The sequence below is a fragment of the Chelonoidis abingdonii genome, chromosome 4 (genome assembly GCF_003597395.2).
Source record: "Chelonoidis abingdonii isolate Lonesome George chromosome 4, CheloAbing_2.0, whole genome shotgun sequence".
NCBI classification, from domain to species: Eukaryota; Metazoa; Chordata; order Testudines; family Testudinidae; genus Chelonoidis; species Chelonoidis abingdonii.
The window spans coordinates 27,695,703-27,714,414 of NC_133772.1; the positions used below are offsets into that span (position 1 = coordinate 27,695,703).

The following is an 18,712-nucleotide window of genomic DNA, read 5'->3' on the forward strand; positions in this document are numbered from 1 at the left end:
TTCCTTGTCCCCTACCCTCCCAACAAACGTTGTCATGAACAGTGACAACTTCCCCTGGCTTCAGTTTACGTATACACTGAAGCCGTGGGTGTTCTAACAGCCAAAATGTCCATCAACTCCCTATTCCTATCCAAATGTTGGATGTTATTCCAAGGGCACTGGCTATAAATCAGTATACCAGGTGGTCTAATCTCCCAGATGTCACGGTGAATAATCCAATCCCACATGCATCCTCCCTAGCACAATTCGGTATGTGGGAGCCCACACACCCCTAACTGGTCCAAATGCTTGGAAGGAGCACTGTGAATGTCCAAGTATGTCTCTATGGCCACAGATCAGATGGTACTCCTGATGTGTCTGTAAGGGCAGTGGGCCAAGTCTGGTGCTCAAAGATCACTCCAAATGGCTATTAGCTGGTCATTCAGGAAATCTTGAATTTCTGAACATGCTAGATCCCACTGCAATGCCTTCCCAGCCTAAGTGATATTCAATACCATCTCTGTCAGTAACTTCTGGGTCATAGAACTAAGAGCGGAAATGACATGTAACTCACCAACTCCAGCCTGTACTTGGGTTAGCTGTGCCCCAGAAATAAGGCTAGTGGCCTTCTCTAGTTGGCCCAATTTCTCATCATGTTCTTGGTTCTTAAAAAGATTCCAAGCTCCTGCTGCACTATTGGCCCCATCCCATAGGGATCTGGTCAAGTCCCTCTTCTTCCAGAGGAAACAACCCAGGTCCTCTTTTGTGCTAATCTAATGGCAGCTCTCTTTGAGCAATTTGGATATGTAGAGGTGATTTGGAAACTGGATAAGGGCAATGTAAATTTGACAGTCCCTAGTGTTTGTATTAATCACAGTCCATTGATATCCTAATACATCTCTCTCTTTGGTATAGTAGTTTATCGCATCTGTTATTTAACTATTCTCAGGTACTTTCAAGAGGCATTAACATTAATAGGATAGGAGGGGGTGTATTGCAATAAGTTACAGGTTACATTATTAATTACTAGAATAATTTCAATACAGGTAAAATTTCCAGTGGCAGAACAAACTCTTTGGGTATTCATTTAATTATTCACTAATTGGGTAACCAAATAACAATAAGGGCCTCTTTCATGTAACACATTCCAAACTCCAGGAACAGCCATCATATCTACTTCACTATGGAACCCATCAATTTCAATTACAGATTCTTGGGGTTCATTTGTAGTGATAGCATAGATTTCTATTTCCACTGATCCATTTATTCTCCACTCAATTGTTCGCTTATATGGGATATCCTGAACTTTAAAAATATTTTTTTTCTGAACAATCTTTAAATAAATCACTAAAGTGTGAAGGCCATGGCCATTGGTTTTATCAAATATATGGCATTATCTGTATTTGGATGTATTACAGGGGTAATAGTGTAATGGAGGAGATGGTAGGGGCAGTGGCAACAAGATTCCTTTGGTACTCGTTATTTAAAATCCAGTTAGGGAGGGCAATACATGCTGAAGGATTTATCCAAACCACAGGGCGCAGCCTGCAGAATAAATTCCAAAATCCAATCAATACCACATTCCCAAGCATGGGTTCCACAAATTTCTTCCTGCCAGTGTATAATTCTTTGTTTCTTCATCAGGGTCAGTTCTTAATGTCCTTTCTAGTCAGGAATTCCTGGACTTTGGCAATTTCAGTGGAGCGAGTGTTTCTTCTTCTTTCCTGAAGCAATCACGGTTCAGCATCCTACAAGGGAGAGGTTAACAGCACATCACCCTGTAATGGTTTTGCTTCTTCTAGAAAAATCCAAAGGTACAGTAGGTCCATCAGTGGACAAGGGAGAGGTTACTAGCACTTCACCTTGTCCTTTTTCCCTCCTGTCCAGAAGGCACAGCAGAGCTAGAAGGCCAATCATTAGTAGGAGAATCCTCCCAAGGGGGAAGGGTCTTTTTGCAGTGAGAAGTGTGGGTCCAGGCAGTCAGTCCTTGGCACTTCATGACAGTGTTGGTCGTTAACAGGACTTGGAAAGGGCCCTTCCAATGTGGAGCCAGAGCAGTCTTTAGCTGATGGATCTTTACATAGATCCAGTCTTCTGGTTCCAAGGAGTGGCAAAGCTGCTAGGGTCATTGGTTAGCGCTTCTTCGCCAGTGAGAAAAGAAACCTAACACATTTCATTAATGCCTGGCAGTGTTTTCAGGCCTCATAGCTGCTTGGGCACATTCAAGCCCTCCCCCGCCCCCTTTCTTGGTTGTCAGCCAAGTCTTACCTGTGAGCAGTGTCCTTGAATGGGGCCAGTGTCTTATCTTTAGACTGAGCTTGCTATCTATTTTTTTTCCAGTTAATTCATTCTGTTCTTTTTCCTTCTTCCTTTCTTGGCTTCTTTTAACCTACAAAGGAAACTTTCATTCTTCACTCATACACCTTTTTCCCAACTGTGAACACATACACATTGCCATTATACAGTACATTAGTCTTATTATTCAATGTATGCCACATATACCCTTCCAGTAAATTAACATTATTACAGAGTTTTGGAGCAACAAGCCAGGACAAGCACACCCACTTTGAGGAGTCCACTCAGTACAACCTCTGGTGTCAAATAGCTTCCCAACCTCCCCAGCCCTCTGGCTAGAAATCTGAGGTAGCCAGAAGAATCCCATGTACAATATGGGGAGTGGGTTAACTTTTTATGTCCTTGCTTCCAAAGACTGTTGGTATTCAAATTTTAACAACAATTTTTCAATTTAAAAAGATCTGGCCATGAAGTTTGTTTTTTCTTACTTAACAAATGTATTAGACTTTGGATTAATCAGGAAAATTGTTGATATACTAAACACTTATATTTCAGTTGACTAAAACAAGTATCTGCATTTTAATTAACCCTTCTGTTTGATTTAAACTTAGGACTATCTGATGGAAATATTAACACAACAATTCTGGCCACAAGAAACCACAAAACAGGGACATAGAACACAGAACATAATTTTCTGTTGTGCCAGTAAATATATGTACGTTGAATGCTGTTCAGCTGCATCAGTTTCTTCGATTTCTGAAAGACAGAAAACAGAGATCTACCCTTCTGGGCAGTCAGTCATTGCTTAAAATATACAAATACCCTTGTTGATTCAGGCAAAAACAGAGGAATTACCCCATAACTTTCTTGGATTTGTTTCATAGACAGTCCAGGTTTCAGTGCCTTCTAACCTTATCAGTAGATAATTTTCCTTAATAGAGATGCTTTCTGGCTTGTTTCTGGATCCAAAATATCCACAGTTTAAAGATTCTACTTAAAAAGGGACACAATTAACTTTACCGAATTTTGATTGCTTTTTACTACTCCTGCTTCAAAAACACACAATATCTGAAAAGAAAACACTTACTTATTGCAGGCCCCTTCGAGCCTAAAATAGAGTTTCAATTACATAGCACTGATACATTCTTTAGCTATCGACTAAATGTTCATAAGCCAAATGATGCAATCAAATAATTTCTTCCTGGATTTATTTACAAAAACATTTTCAAAAGACATCAAGAATTTCCTCTTTAGCATTTTTAAAGTTCAGTGCTGTCCCTTCCAGGGCCAACTACAGAGTTAACTTTCTCAGTCTTTCCTTAAATACTTGCTTGCTTCCCAACAGCCACTTTTATCAATAAATCACCTTTTAAATTTATTGTCCTGGTTATTTGAAATCCCCATGCTTATACTTACTTACTCCTTCCTTCACTATGCCCTCAATTTCCAACCTGTTTTCCAATCTCTCTATCTGTTGCCTGCCGCTTGGGCCGATCCTTCTTTTTCCTCGCTGGAACCTTCCCTTCCATGGGCACCGGCTGTTCCACTAACCAGTTTAGCTTAGGAGGTGGGGCGTCTCAACTTGCCCCACCATTCCTGGTCTCTTTCCCTTAAACATTCTTATCACAGGCTACCTGGAGTCCTTCCCACTGTGAGGCTTGCCACCTGGGCAAGAAACGCATGGCTCATTGACTGTTAAAACTATTCAATTCCTCTTGTGGCAAAACACACTGCTGTTTACAGCATATGCTGAGCACAAATTGGTTAAAATTTTGACAAGTCCCTGAAGGACTGGTATTGCTTAGCCAGTGCTTTCCTTTTCTGCCTTGGAAGTCCTGTTCTCCAGGCCTGCAACTTGCCCTGGGCGTTAGTTTGAGTTGCTGCCTGGTTGTATCTGTGCTTTCTTAATTGCTCAATTCTAGTTATCAATACAATATTCTTTTCCTTTTCTCAACTTCTTCTGTTGCCCAGTCCTGCTAGACTTGGGCGATTCCACTGCCACCTTTCCCAGTCAATTCAGGGTGGAGAGAGGAATGCATAAAACCCCTCTCAGTTCTCAGACTTACTGTGGCTAGAATGGGCACATAATCATGCAAATCATTCAACATATAACACACAGTATCAAGCAAGCAAACATAAAATGACATGGTAAACAAATAGATGTGTAAATTCGCGGCTCCCTCTTTCTCAATTTGCCCACCAAACATGTTGACAAATTCTGTTACCAATCTACCCTCGTGTTAGGTTGATCAGGCTGACACTACAGATCGTTGGGGGAAGAAAAGAAAACACACCATATAACTGAATTTAAAACTTCATTAATAAAATAATAAAACAACAACGAGAGTATTGGGCATCCCACATCCACTCAGGAAAAACATTAATGCACTTTTCATACCACACCGTACGTCCAGACTCTGTGTAACGTTCAAGGAAGAGAAAGGTGGTACGGGAGATTTATCCTGTATCACAGCTTGTCAGAATCCAACTGTGCCTTTCGCTCTTGGGAAGGCGTTTTTTACACCCTGGGATCTCCGGCGTGTGCTCTTTCAAGATTCCAGGTCCAGGTCACTGGCTTGTGGCTTCTTCAGGTCACCAAGCCACACCGGCTCCAGGGTCGGCAAAGGGCACACTGTTGGATCTCAGTGGACAGTTAAGCTTTGCAAATGTAATCTCAGTCCTTAACTTGTATTTGCCTTGGTTACCCGTCTATATTTTTTTTCATTAGCCAGCGGGGCCGAAAGCAGTTTTCTTGTACTAGGATGGTCTGCATGATTCTGACCTGAACGCAGAGCAACTTTCTCTTTAACTCTAGGCCAAGCTTGAATTTAAATTAACCCATTTCCTTTCCTCAATAGAAAATTGCTCACACTGTTGTCAGAGGTTTTTGGTGAAAAAGCTCCTCTGAGATGTATGATCTTATCTAGATTGAAGGTACCTTCAGTGGGCATTGTTTAAATGGATCTTGCACACATTAATTGATTCATCTAAATACCTGCAGGTTTTTAGGACCATAATGTATGTACATTGTAATATGCTGGAGTACCTTAGGGGGTGAGATGGAATGCTTTAGACTTCCCTACCCATTTTCCAATCACACACACACAGGGAGGATGCCTGTCCATGCTAGCTAACTTAGGAGTCGTCTACTCTACTACTCCTGTTGTTGTGTGGATTATTGTCACACAGGAGAGTGAGATAGTGGATGAGGATGGCCACGAGAAGCTTCAGGCTACCTCCTTCAGCAAAGTGTCAGCTATCTCAGAGAGACGGCGTCTCTAGGCCGGTCTTACACGACGCCGTTGAAAATCGAATTTTAGATACGCAGTTTCAGCTACGAGAATAGCGTAGCTGAATCGATTATTCTAAATCGATCTACTCACCCGTTCTTCACGCGCGGGAGTTGATGTGCGCGGCTCGCCATGTCGATTCCGGAACTCCGTTGGTTTTTGGTGGAGTTCCGGAATCGATGTAAGCGCGCTCAGGGATCGACATATCGCGTCTAGATGAGACGCGATATATCGATCCCCGAGCAATCGATTGTAACGCGCCGATACGGCGTGTCATATAGACATGGCCTAAGTCTCGTTGCGTCAAATGAGATGATCAGACTGTCAGTAGCCCACATAGAAAGGAAGGGGGAGGGAAGATGGGTTCACGTGCTCCTAGACTCAGCTTCCTCGCTGGACGATGCCAGGCCGAGTCAGCCCACCATGGGTCGCATCTTCTACAGATCCTCTAGTTACCGGGCTCGCATTAGCGTATTTCTGGTCACGAGCTTTCACTTCACAGAATAGTCTGGGCGTCTTTCAGTAACTTTTGTTACCGAAATGTCGGGTCTGCCTAGCTGAGAGCCAATGACAGCCAGACAAGGATAAGGAAAAGTTGCTTTATTTTGCAGCAGAAAGGAGAGTTTGTACCTTGGTACAAAGACTCTACTCCATACAAAAACCAAGAATTTTTTATATACACTTACACACAGGCTTTGGTAGTGTTAGCATTTGATTGGTGGTAAGCGAACCCTGCACTTCTGCAATTTGCTTAGCAAAAACCGGCTTAGGACCAGCTTTAACTGCCTTAAGACCAATAAGGGAAGACAGTTCAAAAGTTCAGGCTACTGTGTCCGTGAGGTGTACAATTTTTCTTTAATGGTTGCTAGCTATTATAAGGCTACTAGCTGTTTGGGGGTCGTTGCTGACTATTACAGTCCCCCCTTCGGGCCTGACAAAGCCTATATTACAAAATTAACAAGCAAACATTATCAAAAAAAATGGTTTCCTTCATTCCTTCCCTTAATCCCCGTAAATAAAACCCATGCATATTATATAAACGTCTCCTCTAGCATTTTATCACCTCACTCATCCCTTGTAAAAATTTCTAAATGCCAGAGCGCGCTAGTAAGCTTTACATCACACTTGTTTGCTGTTACATGCTGTGGGGGTATCTTAAACAACAACCATGCCATGGGACATTTAAATGCATCTCATTGGCGGTGCAGGGGCCGGATATTTAGCAACTCAGACATCAAAATGTGAGGGTAAATTAGTGCCACCAAGGAGCAAAAAGCTCCATCACCCTTTATTTACAAAACCCTGGTCTGTATTTTATTTATGGCCATAATGCTTATAAAGCTCTCCTACCGGGTTAGCATGGCCGGTGTAATATAGCCAAAGTATTACCAGACGTTCAAATAAACACCACACTAAACTCACGCCAAATCCTCAACTTAAAAACTTATTCTCACAAGCTCTTCACACCCTTAAAAAAAACTTGGGTTAAACGTGCCAAAAAACCCCTAATAATTAGGCAAACGGAATTTCATTCCTTTGTACATAAACTTATTTCTAAACTAAAAATAGCAAAGCTAAAAAAACCCACAATAAACGTTTCTGCAAAACTTAAAAAAGCAGCTAATGCCTCCTTAAATGCTTTCCAAAAATTACAACAAAAAATCAGTAACATAACAAAAATAACACTGCAAAATAAAAATGCTAAATGCCATAAATGCTAAAATAAAAAAAGCCTATGCTTGCATTAAAAAAATACTATTTTTATATTAATCGCTCTAATTTAATTAAAAAAAAATGTGCAAGCCATCAAAAATACAGCTGTTATTTTCCCCGCTATATCTCTTAATCATATCCTTAATTTTAAAAACCTCCTCCCAAACCTTAAGTCATGATTTACTGGCCTTTTCCGTCAAATTGTCAAATAAATTATTTTCTTTCTTTTTCTTTCTACATATCATTTAAGTAATATTGCAATGTGCAAAATATTTATGTAATGCTGTTACTAAAAGCTCTACTGTCCATAAAAAAACAGAATATCTCTCCCTCCAGCTTAATCGCAAATTGCATATTGGGCCTGACAATTTGAATTGTCAGGCCCAAAGGTGGGACTGTAACAGTCAGCAGCGACCCCCGAACAGCTAGTAGCCTTATAATAGCTAGCAACTATTAAAAGGCTACTAGCTGTTTGGAGGTCGCTGCTATTAGTTTTAAGAACGGCAAAATTCTGCAAAACCTAAAAAGTTTTGCATTTTATGTTTAGTTTTTTGCTGTGGGATGTTAAGGATTGACTGGATACAGGCACTAGATAGAGCTTGATGTCCCGGAGTTAGTACATGACCGAGGTAGGTTACCTGGTTCTTGGCAAACTGAATCTTAGAAGGGGACACTTTATGTCCCTTGTTTGCCAAGCAATTTAGCGAGTAAATAGTGTTAGTTTTGCATGTTACCTGATTAGGAGAACAAACCAGGACGTTATTTACATACAAGAGATAAGTGAACCCACCAGGTAGCTTAATATTAGCTAAATCGCGTGTCAGGGTAGAGAGAAAATGGTTGGTGATTTAACATATTTTTGTGGTAGCCGAGTTTAGGTTAGCTGTTTTGCCCTTTCGGTTTTTGGATTTGTTCATGTAAATACAAAGGTATTTTAGCTGTTTTGATTTAGAGAAATATTGAAAAAGGCATTACACAAGTTTATTACTAAATAGCAAGCAGTACCTGCTGGAATGGCAGTCAGGATAGTGTGAGGGTTAGGTACCATGTTGTGTTTAGCCTGAATGACTTTATTCACTGCACGCAAGTCCTGGACAAATCGGTATACCGGTTTGTTTTTGTTTTTGTTTTTTTTGGATTTGTCAGGTTTTTTGACTGGCAGAATGGGGGTGTTGAAAGGAGACTTGGTGCGAACTAGCACTTTTATCTGCAGGAAAGTGGTGATAAGGTTCTGGAGGCCTAGCAGAGCTTTTTGGGGGACGGGGTACTGACAAATTTGAGGAATTACAATGCCTGGCTTTAAGGTTATACGCACTGGTTTTTTTTGGAGAGTGCTCAAGTCTGTTTTTAAAGTGTTTTATAGGGGGGCTTTTACCTTTTTGTTTGAGTTGCTTGGGTAGGATCGGGTCCGCAGGCAGGACTGAGTCCTTTGAAGCTTGGATCAGAACAGCACACAGCTGGGGAAGTTGGTTTTGAGGTAACCGGAGGACGATCCTGTTTGGGGGGAAAAAAAAAAAATTGAGCATGCAATTTACACAACAGGTTTTTGCCCAAGAGGTTAACTGGGGAATCTGGAGCTAGCAAAAAAGGCATGGGAGACGGAGACACCAGAAATTTTTATAGTAGCCTTTTGCAATACAGAACAGTTAAATGGCTTTTTGCTTATACTTATTACCGGAATACTTTTATTTATGAGGTTTCCCTTCTTTGGTTTGACAGTAACTGTGGCGAGGGCAGCCCCAAAGTCCAGAAGACAGGAGTAAACGGTTCCTCCCAAAGTTAGACGGACCTGGGGGTCATTGAAGGAACAAACATAAGTGATAAAATTATTTGAATAGGTGACAGAAGAACCCCCAGGTTGCCATCATTTTTTACTGTTGTTAACGTTTGTGTGGGGGGGTGGAGGGGGGGTTGTTGTTTTTTTTTTTGTTTTATTTTTTTTAGGTTATGTTTGGTGTTGTGGTGGGGCTGGCGGTGGGGCTGCCGCCCAGTGGGTTATAGGGCACTATTCTTTTTTTTTTTAATGTCTAGAGCTGCTACAATAGTTACACATATTTTTTGGCATGTTTTGGGGGCCCCCCTTTCTGTTTTTAGAGTTACCTTTTGGGGCTCCCTTCACCCTCCTTTCGTTTTTCATTCCCAGCATTTACAAGAGCCGCCAGCATTTTTACCTGCTTTGTTTTTGTACCTTTTTTTTGTGTGTTATATACACGGGTGGCAACGCTTACCAGTTTTTTTAGGGTTGTTTTTATTTAGCTTTAAGTCGGTCTTGAGGCAGTTAAAGCTGTCCTAAGCCAGTTTTTGCTGAGTCAAAATTGCAGTAAGTGCAGGGTTTGCTACCACCAATCAAATGCTAACACGACCGAGCCTTTATAAGGCTACTAGCTGTTCAGGGTCACTGCTGACTGTTACACTTCATTCACAGTCCAATCACAAAAGCCTAAATAAAATCTCAACACTAAAAAACAATACGTTAAATTGAGGTACACACACATACACATCAGGCTCTATTTAAATACCACAATGCTCTTATACCTTACGTCCGACGTCACATTACATGTGAGCGGTAACACCCCTCTTGAGGCGGTAAAAACCCTCAGCACGGTGCATACTAATGCATTTCCCTTATGCATTAACCTTATTGGGGGCAACTAACAGTTCCCCAGCACCACATAAACTAACCTTATTGGGGGTGGCAAAACAGTTCCCAGCACCCGCTCTGCATCTGACTTGCTACACAGTCAATATGTTTCAGATGTCATAAGCCCAACAGGACAAATGGCCCCCATGGACGTCCTCCTCCAATACCCCAATAGAGATTTCAAAAGGTCTCAAATCTCTCTTGTGGCGCCATGGGGTTCAAAGAACGATCCGTTAGCAGCTGCGCGTGTCTCAGTAGGCGTTGTCATCCTGGATGAGCCCAAAATTGTTGGAGAACAAACTTAGTTCTCACTTTTTGGTTGGTGCAGCAGGGTCAGATACTTTACTTTCTTCTTTACAATTGTGTAGAGGAAGGGAGTGCCCTAGGACACAGGGTTGTCCCAGTCCCAGGCAGGTCTCTCTACAAGTAAACAATTACAGCAGGCATTTATACTTTTTGTTGCATACAATAATAAGCAACAGCTGTATTTTGTTTGTACATAGGCCATCTTGATACCTTCTTTTTCTCGCTTCTATTTAGATGCCTGTCTACATTCCTCATTATCTACACAAGGTCACAACAATTTCTCTCACAGTTCTTTCCCACTCACCTCACACAATCTTCGCTTCTACAAATCTCGCATTATTAGGGTTACAGCTAGCTTAACTCTTGATAACAAAGACTGTCATGCATTGAAATCCCTGTCAGTTCTTTCTCTACTTCCACAGCCTTGTTGAGTGGCAGCACCCTTAATTTCAGCTCCTTTTCTATTTCTAAAAATGTATTTGATTGAATCACTTTACAACAAACATTGTTTCCTATAGCAGTACGTAGTATCAGTGCTATGCAATCTTTTGTCAGTTGAGTTTTGGATGAAATTTAAGGTGTTTGTAACCTGTAGAGTCCTAAATTTTGGTCTGAATTCTGCCTGTTTCAGAAATCACTTCTTCTTTATGTAATTCTGCCATGCTTCCAATTGATGGAGCTACTTGATCTGAAGCTCCCTAATTAAATGAACAGGGGCTGCTTTTAAGGGGAGCTCTGCTTTGGAATGTTACTCTGCTATGATGTGCATAAACTGGTTTTGATTTACCTTCAGGGCACGCTACAAAATTTCATTTGCTTTCCATCAGAGAGGGATGCATGGTGGTGTGGGTGCTAGGAGCTTTCAGCTGGGGGAGTCTTTTTGGCCTGTTATTTTGTAGTTGTCTTTTTTTTTTTTTTAATGCCTTCAGTTTGAAAATGTATTTTATTATCAGGGCATTTAAAAACATAGATAACAAACTGGTACCAAAAATTGAAAAAAAAATCATAAATATGACTGTTCTCACTAGGTGAATAAAGTGCCTAGATTATGTTTTACCAAATCTCACTCCAGTTGATTCAAATGTCTTTGTTCTGTTTTTGTCTTGTACAAATCAAGCACCTCTTAATTTCTAATTCATTAGACTGGAGGACGTGTGCCTGTGCTAGACACACTTGTGGAACTTGTGGCAAGAGGTCGCTCTATCCCGGTACATCTGGACTACCTGCCAAGGCTAGAGTCTTTAGTGGCAGATGTTCAAGCTTGGAAGGAGTGTGCAGCCAATACATTTCTGACAGAGAACTCCTCTTACTCACTTCTAGAGGTAAGAACTCTAAACTGTATCCACACGTGCACAGAAAGAACAGGAGTACTTGTGCCACCTTAAGGAATACCCAATTGCTCTGCCGTCGACTCCTGTACACCGCGGCAAGAGGCAGAAGCGGGGGTTGACGGGGGAGTGGCGGCAGTCGATCCTGTGCCGTGAGGACACAAGGTAAGTTGACCTAAGATACGTTGACTTCAGCTACACTGTTCTCATAGCTGAAGTTACGTATCTTAGGTCGATTTCCCCCCGCACCCCACCAGCGTAGACCAGGCCTTAGAGACTAACAAATTTATTTGAGCATAAGCTTTTGTGGGCTACAGCTCACTTCTTCGGATGCATAGAGTGGAACACACGGACAGAAGATATTTATACATACAAAGAACATGAAAAGGTGGAAGTAGCCATATCAACTGTAAGAGGCTAATTACTAAAGATGAGGTGGTATCAGCAGGAGAAAAAAAAACTTTTGTAGTGATAATCAAGACAGTACATTTTAGACAGGTGTGAGGATACTTAACATCGGGAAATAGATTCAATATGTGTAATGCACAGAGTTCGTGTCTAAGTAGTCACCTCACTGCTGTAGGTATTAATCCCATAAAAAGCTGAAATTGGCATTAATATTTTATTAAATGTTTTTGCAAAAGGTTTTAGAGACATTGTGCATATTGTAAGTTTACTGCATACTTCTCTTCAGCCTGGAGGAGGCTTGTTTTATGTTTTCCTTGACTAACTAAACTAGAAACAAAGACTAACTGTGCAGACATACTTCCCATATCAAATTCTTAAGTACAGAAGAGCAGAGAGGTTCATGTGACACTGCTCGTTACCTGGATATGAATCTAAACTGTTGCAGCAACTGGAAACATTCCTAACCTTTCCCAGACTCTAGTTTGTAAACTGGAGGTGTCTGGAGGGGCAGCCTTGGAGTCTTACAGTGTGGCCAGGAGCTGACTGCTAAAGTCAAGAGGGAATAATGCGTGCTGCAGCAGAGTCTCCATGGACCTCCACTCATATTAAAGATGAATTTGGCTGTGGTCTCGTCCATTTCAGTAAATGGGATTCAATCCTCTGGATGCTGTTTTTCCCCCAACATAACCTTTGCTTAGTCAAAGTTTTAGGGTACTTCTGTTCTAAATGGACTTATGAGTGCATGGCCATGTGTTATGCCAGGATAAATGCACTGAGAAATGCTCCACACAGTTGTGCTTTTGCTGTTTCTTAGGTCTTGTCCCCCAGATGTGATATTGGAACATTGGGTCTTAAAAGGAAACAGAAGAAATTAAAGGAGTCAGTGCAAAATGGAAAGAAGAGAGGGACCAGGCTGGAGAGTCTTTGTGATCTGGAAAGAGCTCTATGTGAGAGCAAGGAGACGGCCTCTGCGGTATGTGTTAAGCTTTGAAATACAAGCTCATCTTAAGGTTTTTTCCCCATTTGATTTTATATCCTACTTGCATCCCTAGTATCTTCCTGCTGCCCAGCTTCTCTCCTAGCTGTCCACAAGAGCGGTGCAGAATTCTGAGGAGTTTTGTGTTGCTAAATCTTGCCCCCTCTTCAGTTTTGCCTCTGGCGATGGCTGAAGTAGTCAATTTGGCATTTACTCACTTGTTTGTTTTTATATATTTTAGGTTTTATTTCTTTATTTCGGCAATAGCAATCTCATTCAGTTTATATCTCCTCTCTCCAGCCTGGGAATCACCAAGGTACTGAGATTCCAGCCCTCTGGTGCAGCGTCTCTCTACAGGGCTTTGTCTTTCTAGTCTTTCCCTCATCCCTGACCCAGCACACACATATGCAGAGTTCCTCTGCATGTTTCTATCAAAGTCCAAGAAGTGCTAGATTTGTGAGGTTGCCTGTCAGAAGCTTCTGAGGGCAATCTCTGGTCTGCTTACTACTAGCCAGATGACCTTCCTGGTCATCTGGCTCTGAGACAGACCAACATGTCAGGGCTTTATGATTTCTCCTTCCACTGTGGAAAAGCTCAACCAAGAGCAGCAAGTTTCCTCCTGAAAGGATTCCCACTCCTGTTCATGTCAGAGATGCTTTCCAAATTCAAGGTTGCTTCTTCTGTGAAGCTCTGTTTCAGGTTCAGAAGAGGAATTGGTTTATAGGCTGCGAAGTAGGGGCACAGCAGCTCAGCCAGAGAAACTGGTTCTAAGTCTGAGGTAGAAAAGGGTTTCTCTCCAACCTTCACAGCTGGGACTCCATGTCAAAGTGCAAGGAGTGCTTTAGGTAATCTATGCCCAGCCAAGAAGCACATAACATCTCCATTTCTCATGCATCACTGGAGTGCAGTAAGTGAGAAATCCCTATCTATGTACAAAATGCCACTTGATTTACTGAACAAAGACCATGTTACTAGGTCTTTCAGCTTTCCTTTCAAACTTCCAAGCCCCCATTGGACTCTTCACATAATCTGGATTTGCTCCAATGCCTATCCTTGGGTGGGTGAATTCCAAATAAATTACATTGAAGCACAGGGACCCCTCCCTCTTGGGACAGGGAGATGGGGTGGGGACTTTGTCCCAGGCAGGTCCCGATCTCTGGCCTATGCCTGTTAGTGACTCACATGAGTTGTGTAAGATGCCTCAGAGAATCCCACATAAAGGAGCACTATCACATATGTAAGAACTTTCATTCTCAGACACAGAGAGAGCACGACATATGTCTCAGGGCCCTTCTGATGCAGGCTGCCCTACGCCCAGCTTCGGAGCCAGAATGGTCTGACAAGGCACACAGCGCTTCGGCTTCAGTGCGTAGAGCACCCCCGGCACCAGGCTCTTCCCAGCACCAATCCCCTGGTCATTGGTGCCGAAGAAAAAAACAAAAGTCGGCACCAAGCAAGACCGACAAGGGGGCTCTGGGCAAAGGACCCTGTTTGGGCCTTACAGACACTCCAGGCCCGCAAAAGGGCTCAGACCTGCAAAAGGGCTCAGCCCCGTGGAATTCGTCCCCACAAAAGGACCTGCCACCAACTCCAGGGAGCAGTAAAGGGCCCGAGCTGAATGTACAACTGACCTCTCAGCTCCCAGCGCTTGGAGATTTAAGAGCACCCCCGCTGCAGCTGGCACTGTGTGCAGCAATGAAATAGGCTATGGCTCCCTGTGAGGACAAACCCGCCAGATAAGGCCTCTGTGACAGACCCAGACCAGTGGGGTACAGGAGTCTGGTAGAGGGCAAATATACTGATCACTGGATGAGTAGTTTTCTGTTTCCTGAGTGACCAGAGCAGGGGCTGCACTAGAGTAATCAGGAACCTGCTAGAACCAATTAAGGCAGACAGGCTGATTAGATCACCTGCAGCCAATCAAGCAGGCTAATCAGGGCACCTGGGTTTAAAAAGGAGCTCACTCCAGTCAGGGAGGGGGGAGCCAGAGGAGAGGAAGTGTGTGTGAGGAGCTGGGAGCAAGAGGCACAAGGAGCTGAGAGTGAGAGGGTGTGCTGCTGGAGGACTAAGGAGTACAAGCATTATCAGACACCAGGAGGAAGATCCTGTGGTGAGGATAAAGAAGGTGTTTGGAGGAGGCCATGGGGAAGTAGCCCAGGGAGTTGTAGCTGTCATGCAGCTGTTACAGGAGGTACTATAGACAGCTGCAATCCACAGGGCCCTGGGCTGGAACCCGGAGTAGAGGGCGGGCCCGGGTTCCCCCAAAACCTCCCAACTCCTGATCAGACACAGGAGAAGTTGACCCAGACTGTGGGAAGAGGGAAGATCACTGAGGTGAGCAAATCTGCCAATAAGCACAGGACCCACACCACTCCCAGCACTGGATTTTGCAAGAATACAAGCAGTCCTTGACCTATAGACACAATTGAGTTCCTTGAAAAATTGCACTGTAAGTTCAACACATCTACTCAGAGCCGCAATCCACTCCATTGCAGACTGAGCATCATAAAATGAAACCAATTGTTGCGAAGTTGAATCGTGGTGCCAATCTTGATGCTGCGGACACGTCTCTGAGCCCAATCGACATTGCTGTCGCTGGGCAAGGGGCGAACTGCACCTCCAGCCAGAAAGTCGTCACCCCTTGTGGAGGCTTGGTCTGACGACCCACTGTCGCCACTGCATCCCATTTGTAAAAAAAAAAAAAAATGTTTGTGTTAAAAGCCAATATAGCAACTGTGTTTTTTAAACAGGCAGGGAGATGTATATTCCTTCCCACTGTGCCAGGAAGCGGTTCTACTTCGAGAGTTCTGCATAACCAACTCAGTTATCTCAAAGCTGCTTACATCTCAGGGGAGCACAAGACATTGGCAGATCACTTAAGCAAGTCTTTCTCCTCTCACCACGAATGGTCACTATGTCCAGACACAGCCAGATCCATTTTTCAGCTGTGGTGAACTCCACAAGTGGACCTGTTTGCAACAAAGGCCAACAGAAAATGCCGTCAATTTTGATCCCAAGAGGGTCACAGCACTGGATTTTTGGATGTTTTTCTGTTATCATGGATGAACTCCCAGTTGTATGCCTTTACTCCGATACGATTACTATCCAGAGTCCTATTTGAGGCCAAGTAGGAACATGGTTGCCTTATATTAATAGAACCAGCATGGCTTCGACAATGCTGCTTCTCAACCATGTTAGCAAGGCCTCCTCTACCAATCCCATTAGATTCAGACATGATCTCTCAGGAACATGGCTATCTGTTCCATCCCAACCTACAGGCCCTCCACTTGACAGATTGGATGCTTCTCTGAAAAACATTGAGGAGGTGCTTCTGAACAACAGAAAGCCTTCAACTAGGCGTACTTACCTGGCCAAATAGAAATATTTTTCTATCTGGTCTGAAAAGAGAAGTGTCTCTCCTGTGCAAGCTTGACCATGTTTTGAATTATCTGTTGCACTAAAACAGCAAGGCCTGACAGTTCCAAAGTACATTTAGCAGTGATTTCAGTGTTCCACCCTCCAATGAGCAGTAGATGGCTTTCCACCTCTTCGTGAAAGTGGCATTTCTGGTTGTGATAACCTCAGCAAGGAGAGTGGGCCAGTTAAGAGCCCTGATTCCAGAATCTCCTTATTTTTCCATAAGGAGAAAGTTTCTCTGCCCTCACCCAAAATTATTAACATAGGTCATTTCCAATTTCCACATGAATCAGGCAATTTATTTGCCAACATTTTCCCTGAAGCCTCACAAGCATACAGATGAGCAAGCAGAAGCTTCATTGGTGAATGTGAGGAAAGCACGGGCCTTCTGCTTGGACCGCACCAGAACCTTTAAGATCCTCAATGCAGTTATTTGTCACGATTGCAGATGGGATGAAAGGCAAACCAGTTTCCGCTCAGAGGATTCTTGTATTTGTTTGTACTACCGCTTAGCTGTATCACACCACCCCTTGAATATTGGCTCAGTTGACTATAGCAGAAGCAGCTTGAGCAGCTTTTCTAGCACAAATACCCATTCAGAATGTTTGCAAAGCAGCAAACTGGTCATCAGTGCACACTTTTTCTGCTTAAGTCATTTTCCATCAATCCAGTTTCAGACAGGCTATTCTACAATGCTGATAGGGTAGACTCTGAACCCGCCTCCACATTAATCTGCTTGTGAGCAACCTAATATGGAATGGACCTGTACAATCACTTGAACTAAAAATGGTTACCTGCCTTTCCATAACTGTTGTTCTTCTAGTGATTGCTCAGGTGTATTCCACAGTAGGTGTGCGTGCTCGCCATGTGTACCGGTGCCAGAAGTTTTTTCCTTAGCAGTACCCGTAGTGGGGAACCCTCGCTGCAACCCCTGAAGTGGCGCCTCTATATCGCGCCATAAAGGGGGCTGCACGCTCCCCCCACCCTCAGTTCCTTTTTGCTGCCAGTGAAGGTAGTCGGAACTTATGCTCCAGCTTTGCTGTAGTGTCTTCCTTAGTAGTATGATCTTAGGCTGTTACTAGTTTCTCTAGTTAGTAGCCTGGCTAGGGGCATGCCCCGAGCCCCAAGCTTCAAGTCGTGCGACTCCTGTCGCAATTCCATGCCCAGAAGTGATCCACATTCCAAGTGTCTTCGCTGTCTGGGCGAGACTCATAAAAGTGAGCGCTGTAAAATTTGTAAATCCTTCAAGCCCTGGATTAAACGCGAATGTGAGATCCAACTCCGGGCTCTGCTTATGGAGTCAGCTCTGGCCCCAGCACCGGCGCCCGACCCGATCCGGCGCCGGGCACCACATCCTCAGTGTGGAGCGAAGCTCCATCTGCCGGTCAGCACCACTTCCCTGCCAAGAAGCAAGGCAAGACACAGCGTTGCCGAGACAAGGACAGGAGTGTGACCGGACCCAAATTGGGCAGCCTATGATCCCCCTTGAGATCCAGACCTCTGACTCGTGGAGTGGAGTGGTCCGGCCCCGTCAGCGCATGCCAGGTCAGAGGTTGAGGTACCTGCTCGATCTGCCTCTCAAATCTTCCGGGATTTGTTTTTAGTGTTAAGTGTAGTTAGTTAGTATAGTTTTATAGGTTCAGTTTCCTGTAATGACAGAAACTGGGGTTTTAAGAGATGTGCTTCATGCTCAGCTTTCTTCCTGCCTTTGGATGACTCCGTTAGGTGCCTTATGTGCCTTCGGGAAGGCCACTCTCCTTCTGGGTGTTCTATGTGCAAGAGCACATAAGCACAGGCAGAGCAGACTGCAGGTGCTCGTACTTAAAGACAATCTTGCTGCTAAAACATTGGATACCAGAAGATCATCTGATCCAAAGACATGAGAACTGTTTTGGCTTCAGTTGCTTCATCTAGCAAAACTAAGATGCCTAAAGGATCTCAGTCAGGATCTCTGCTGGTTCTGGCTCCTATTCCTTTGTAATTGGATCCTCTTGCTAAAGCCATCCAGGTGTCGAAGCAGACAGCTGGTGTCTAAGGATCCTAGGATGTTGGTATGACACTCAGAGGTGCAATCCAGAGCTGTGAGGGACTATTTCACCCCTGTCTTTCAATCTGGGGTTCCTCACAATGCTTTGCTACTGTAGCTCCCAACCTGGGCCCCTCACAAAAAGTAAACAGCATCATGTCATACCTTGAGTATCTGTGTATAGCAGCTTGTTAGCAAACACCAGCCATGCTCTGGCTTCCAGCAGCCTTGGTTACTATTTGCAGGGTGGCTCCAATGCATTTCCTTTCCCAGATTCACCCCACCCCACCTCCAAACATGTGTTGTGTACTCTCCAGCCCCCTCCTGGACAGT

General features: G+C 43.6%; 1 protein-coding gene across 3 annotated transcripts in view; it reads left to right on the forward strand.

Annotated features, from left to right (window-relative positions):
- The window catches only part of KDM5B (lysine demethylase 5B), a 154,749-nt gene that overhangs the window by 96,240 nt on the left and 39,797 nt on the right, over positions 1-18,712 (forward strand). For all 3 annotated transcript variants that reach the window (XM_032795077.2, XM_075064980.1, XM_075064981.1), the window contains 2 exons: positions 11,367-11,546; positions 12,775-12,933. In XM_032795077.2, the coding sequence (XP_032650968.1) occupies positions 11,367-11,546; positions 12,775-12,933 (339 nt within the window). The remainder of the gene's footprint in view (positions 1-11,366; positions 11,547-12,774; positions 12,934-18,712) is intronic.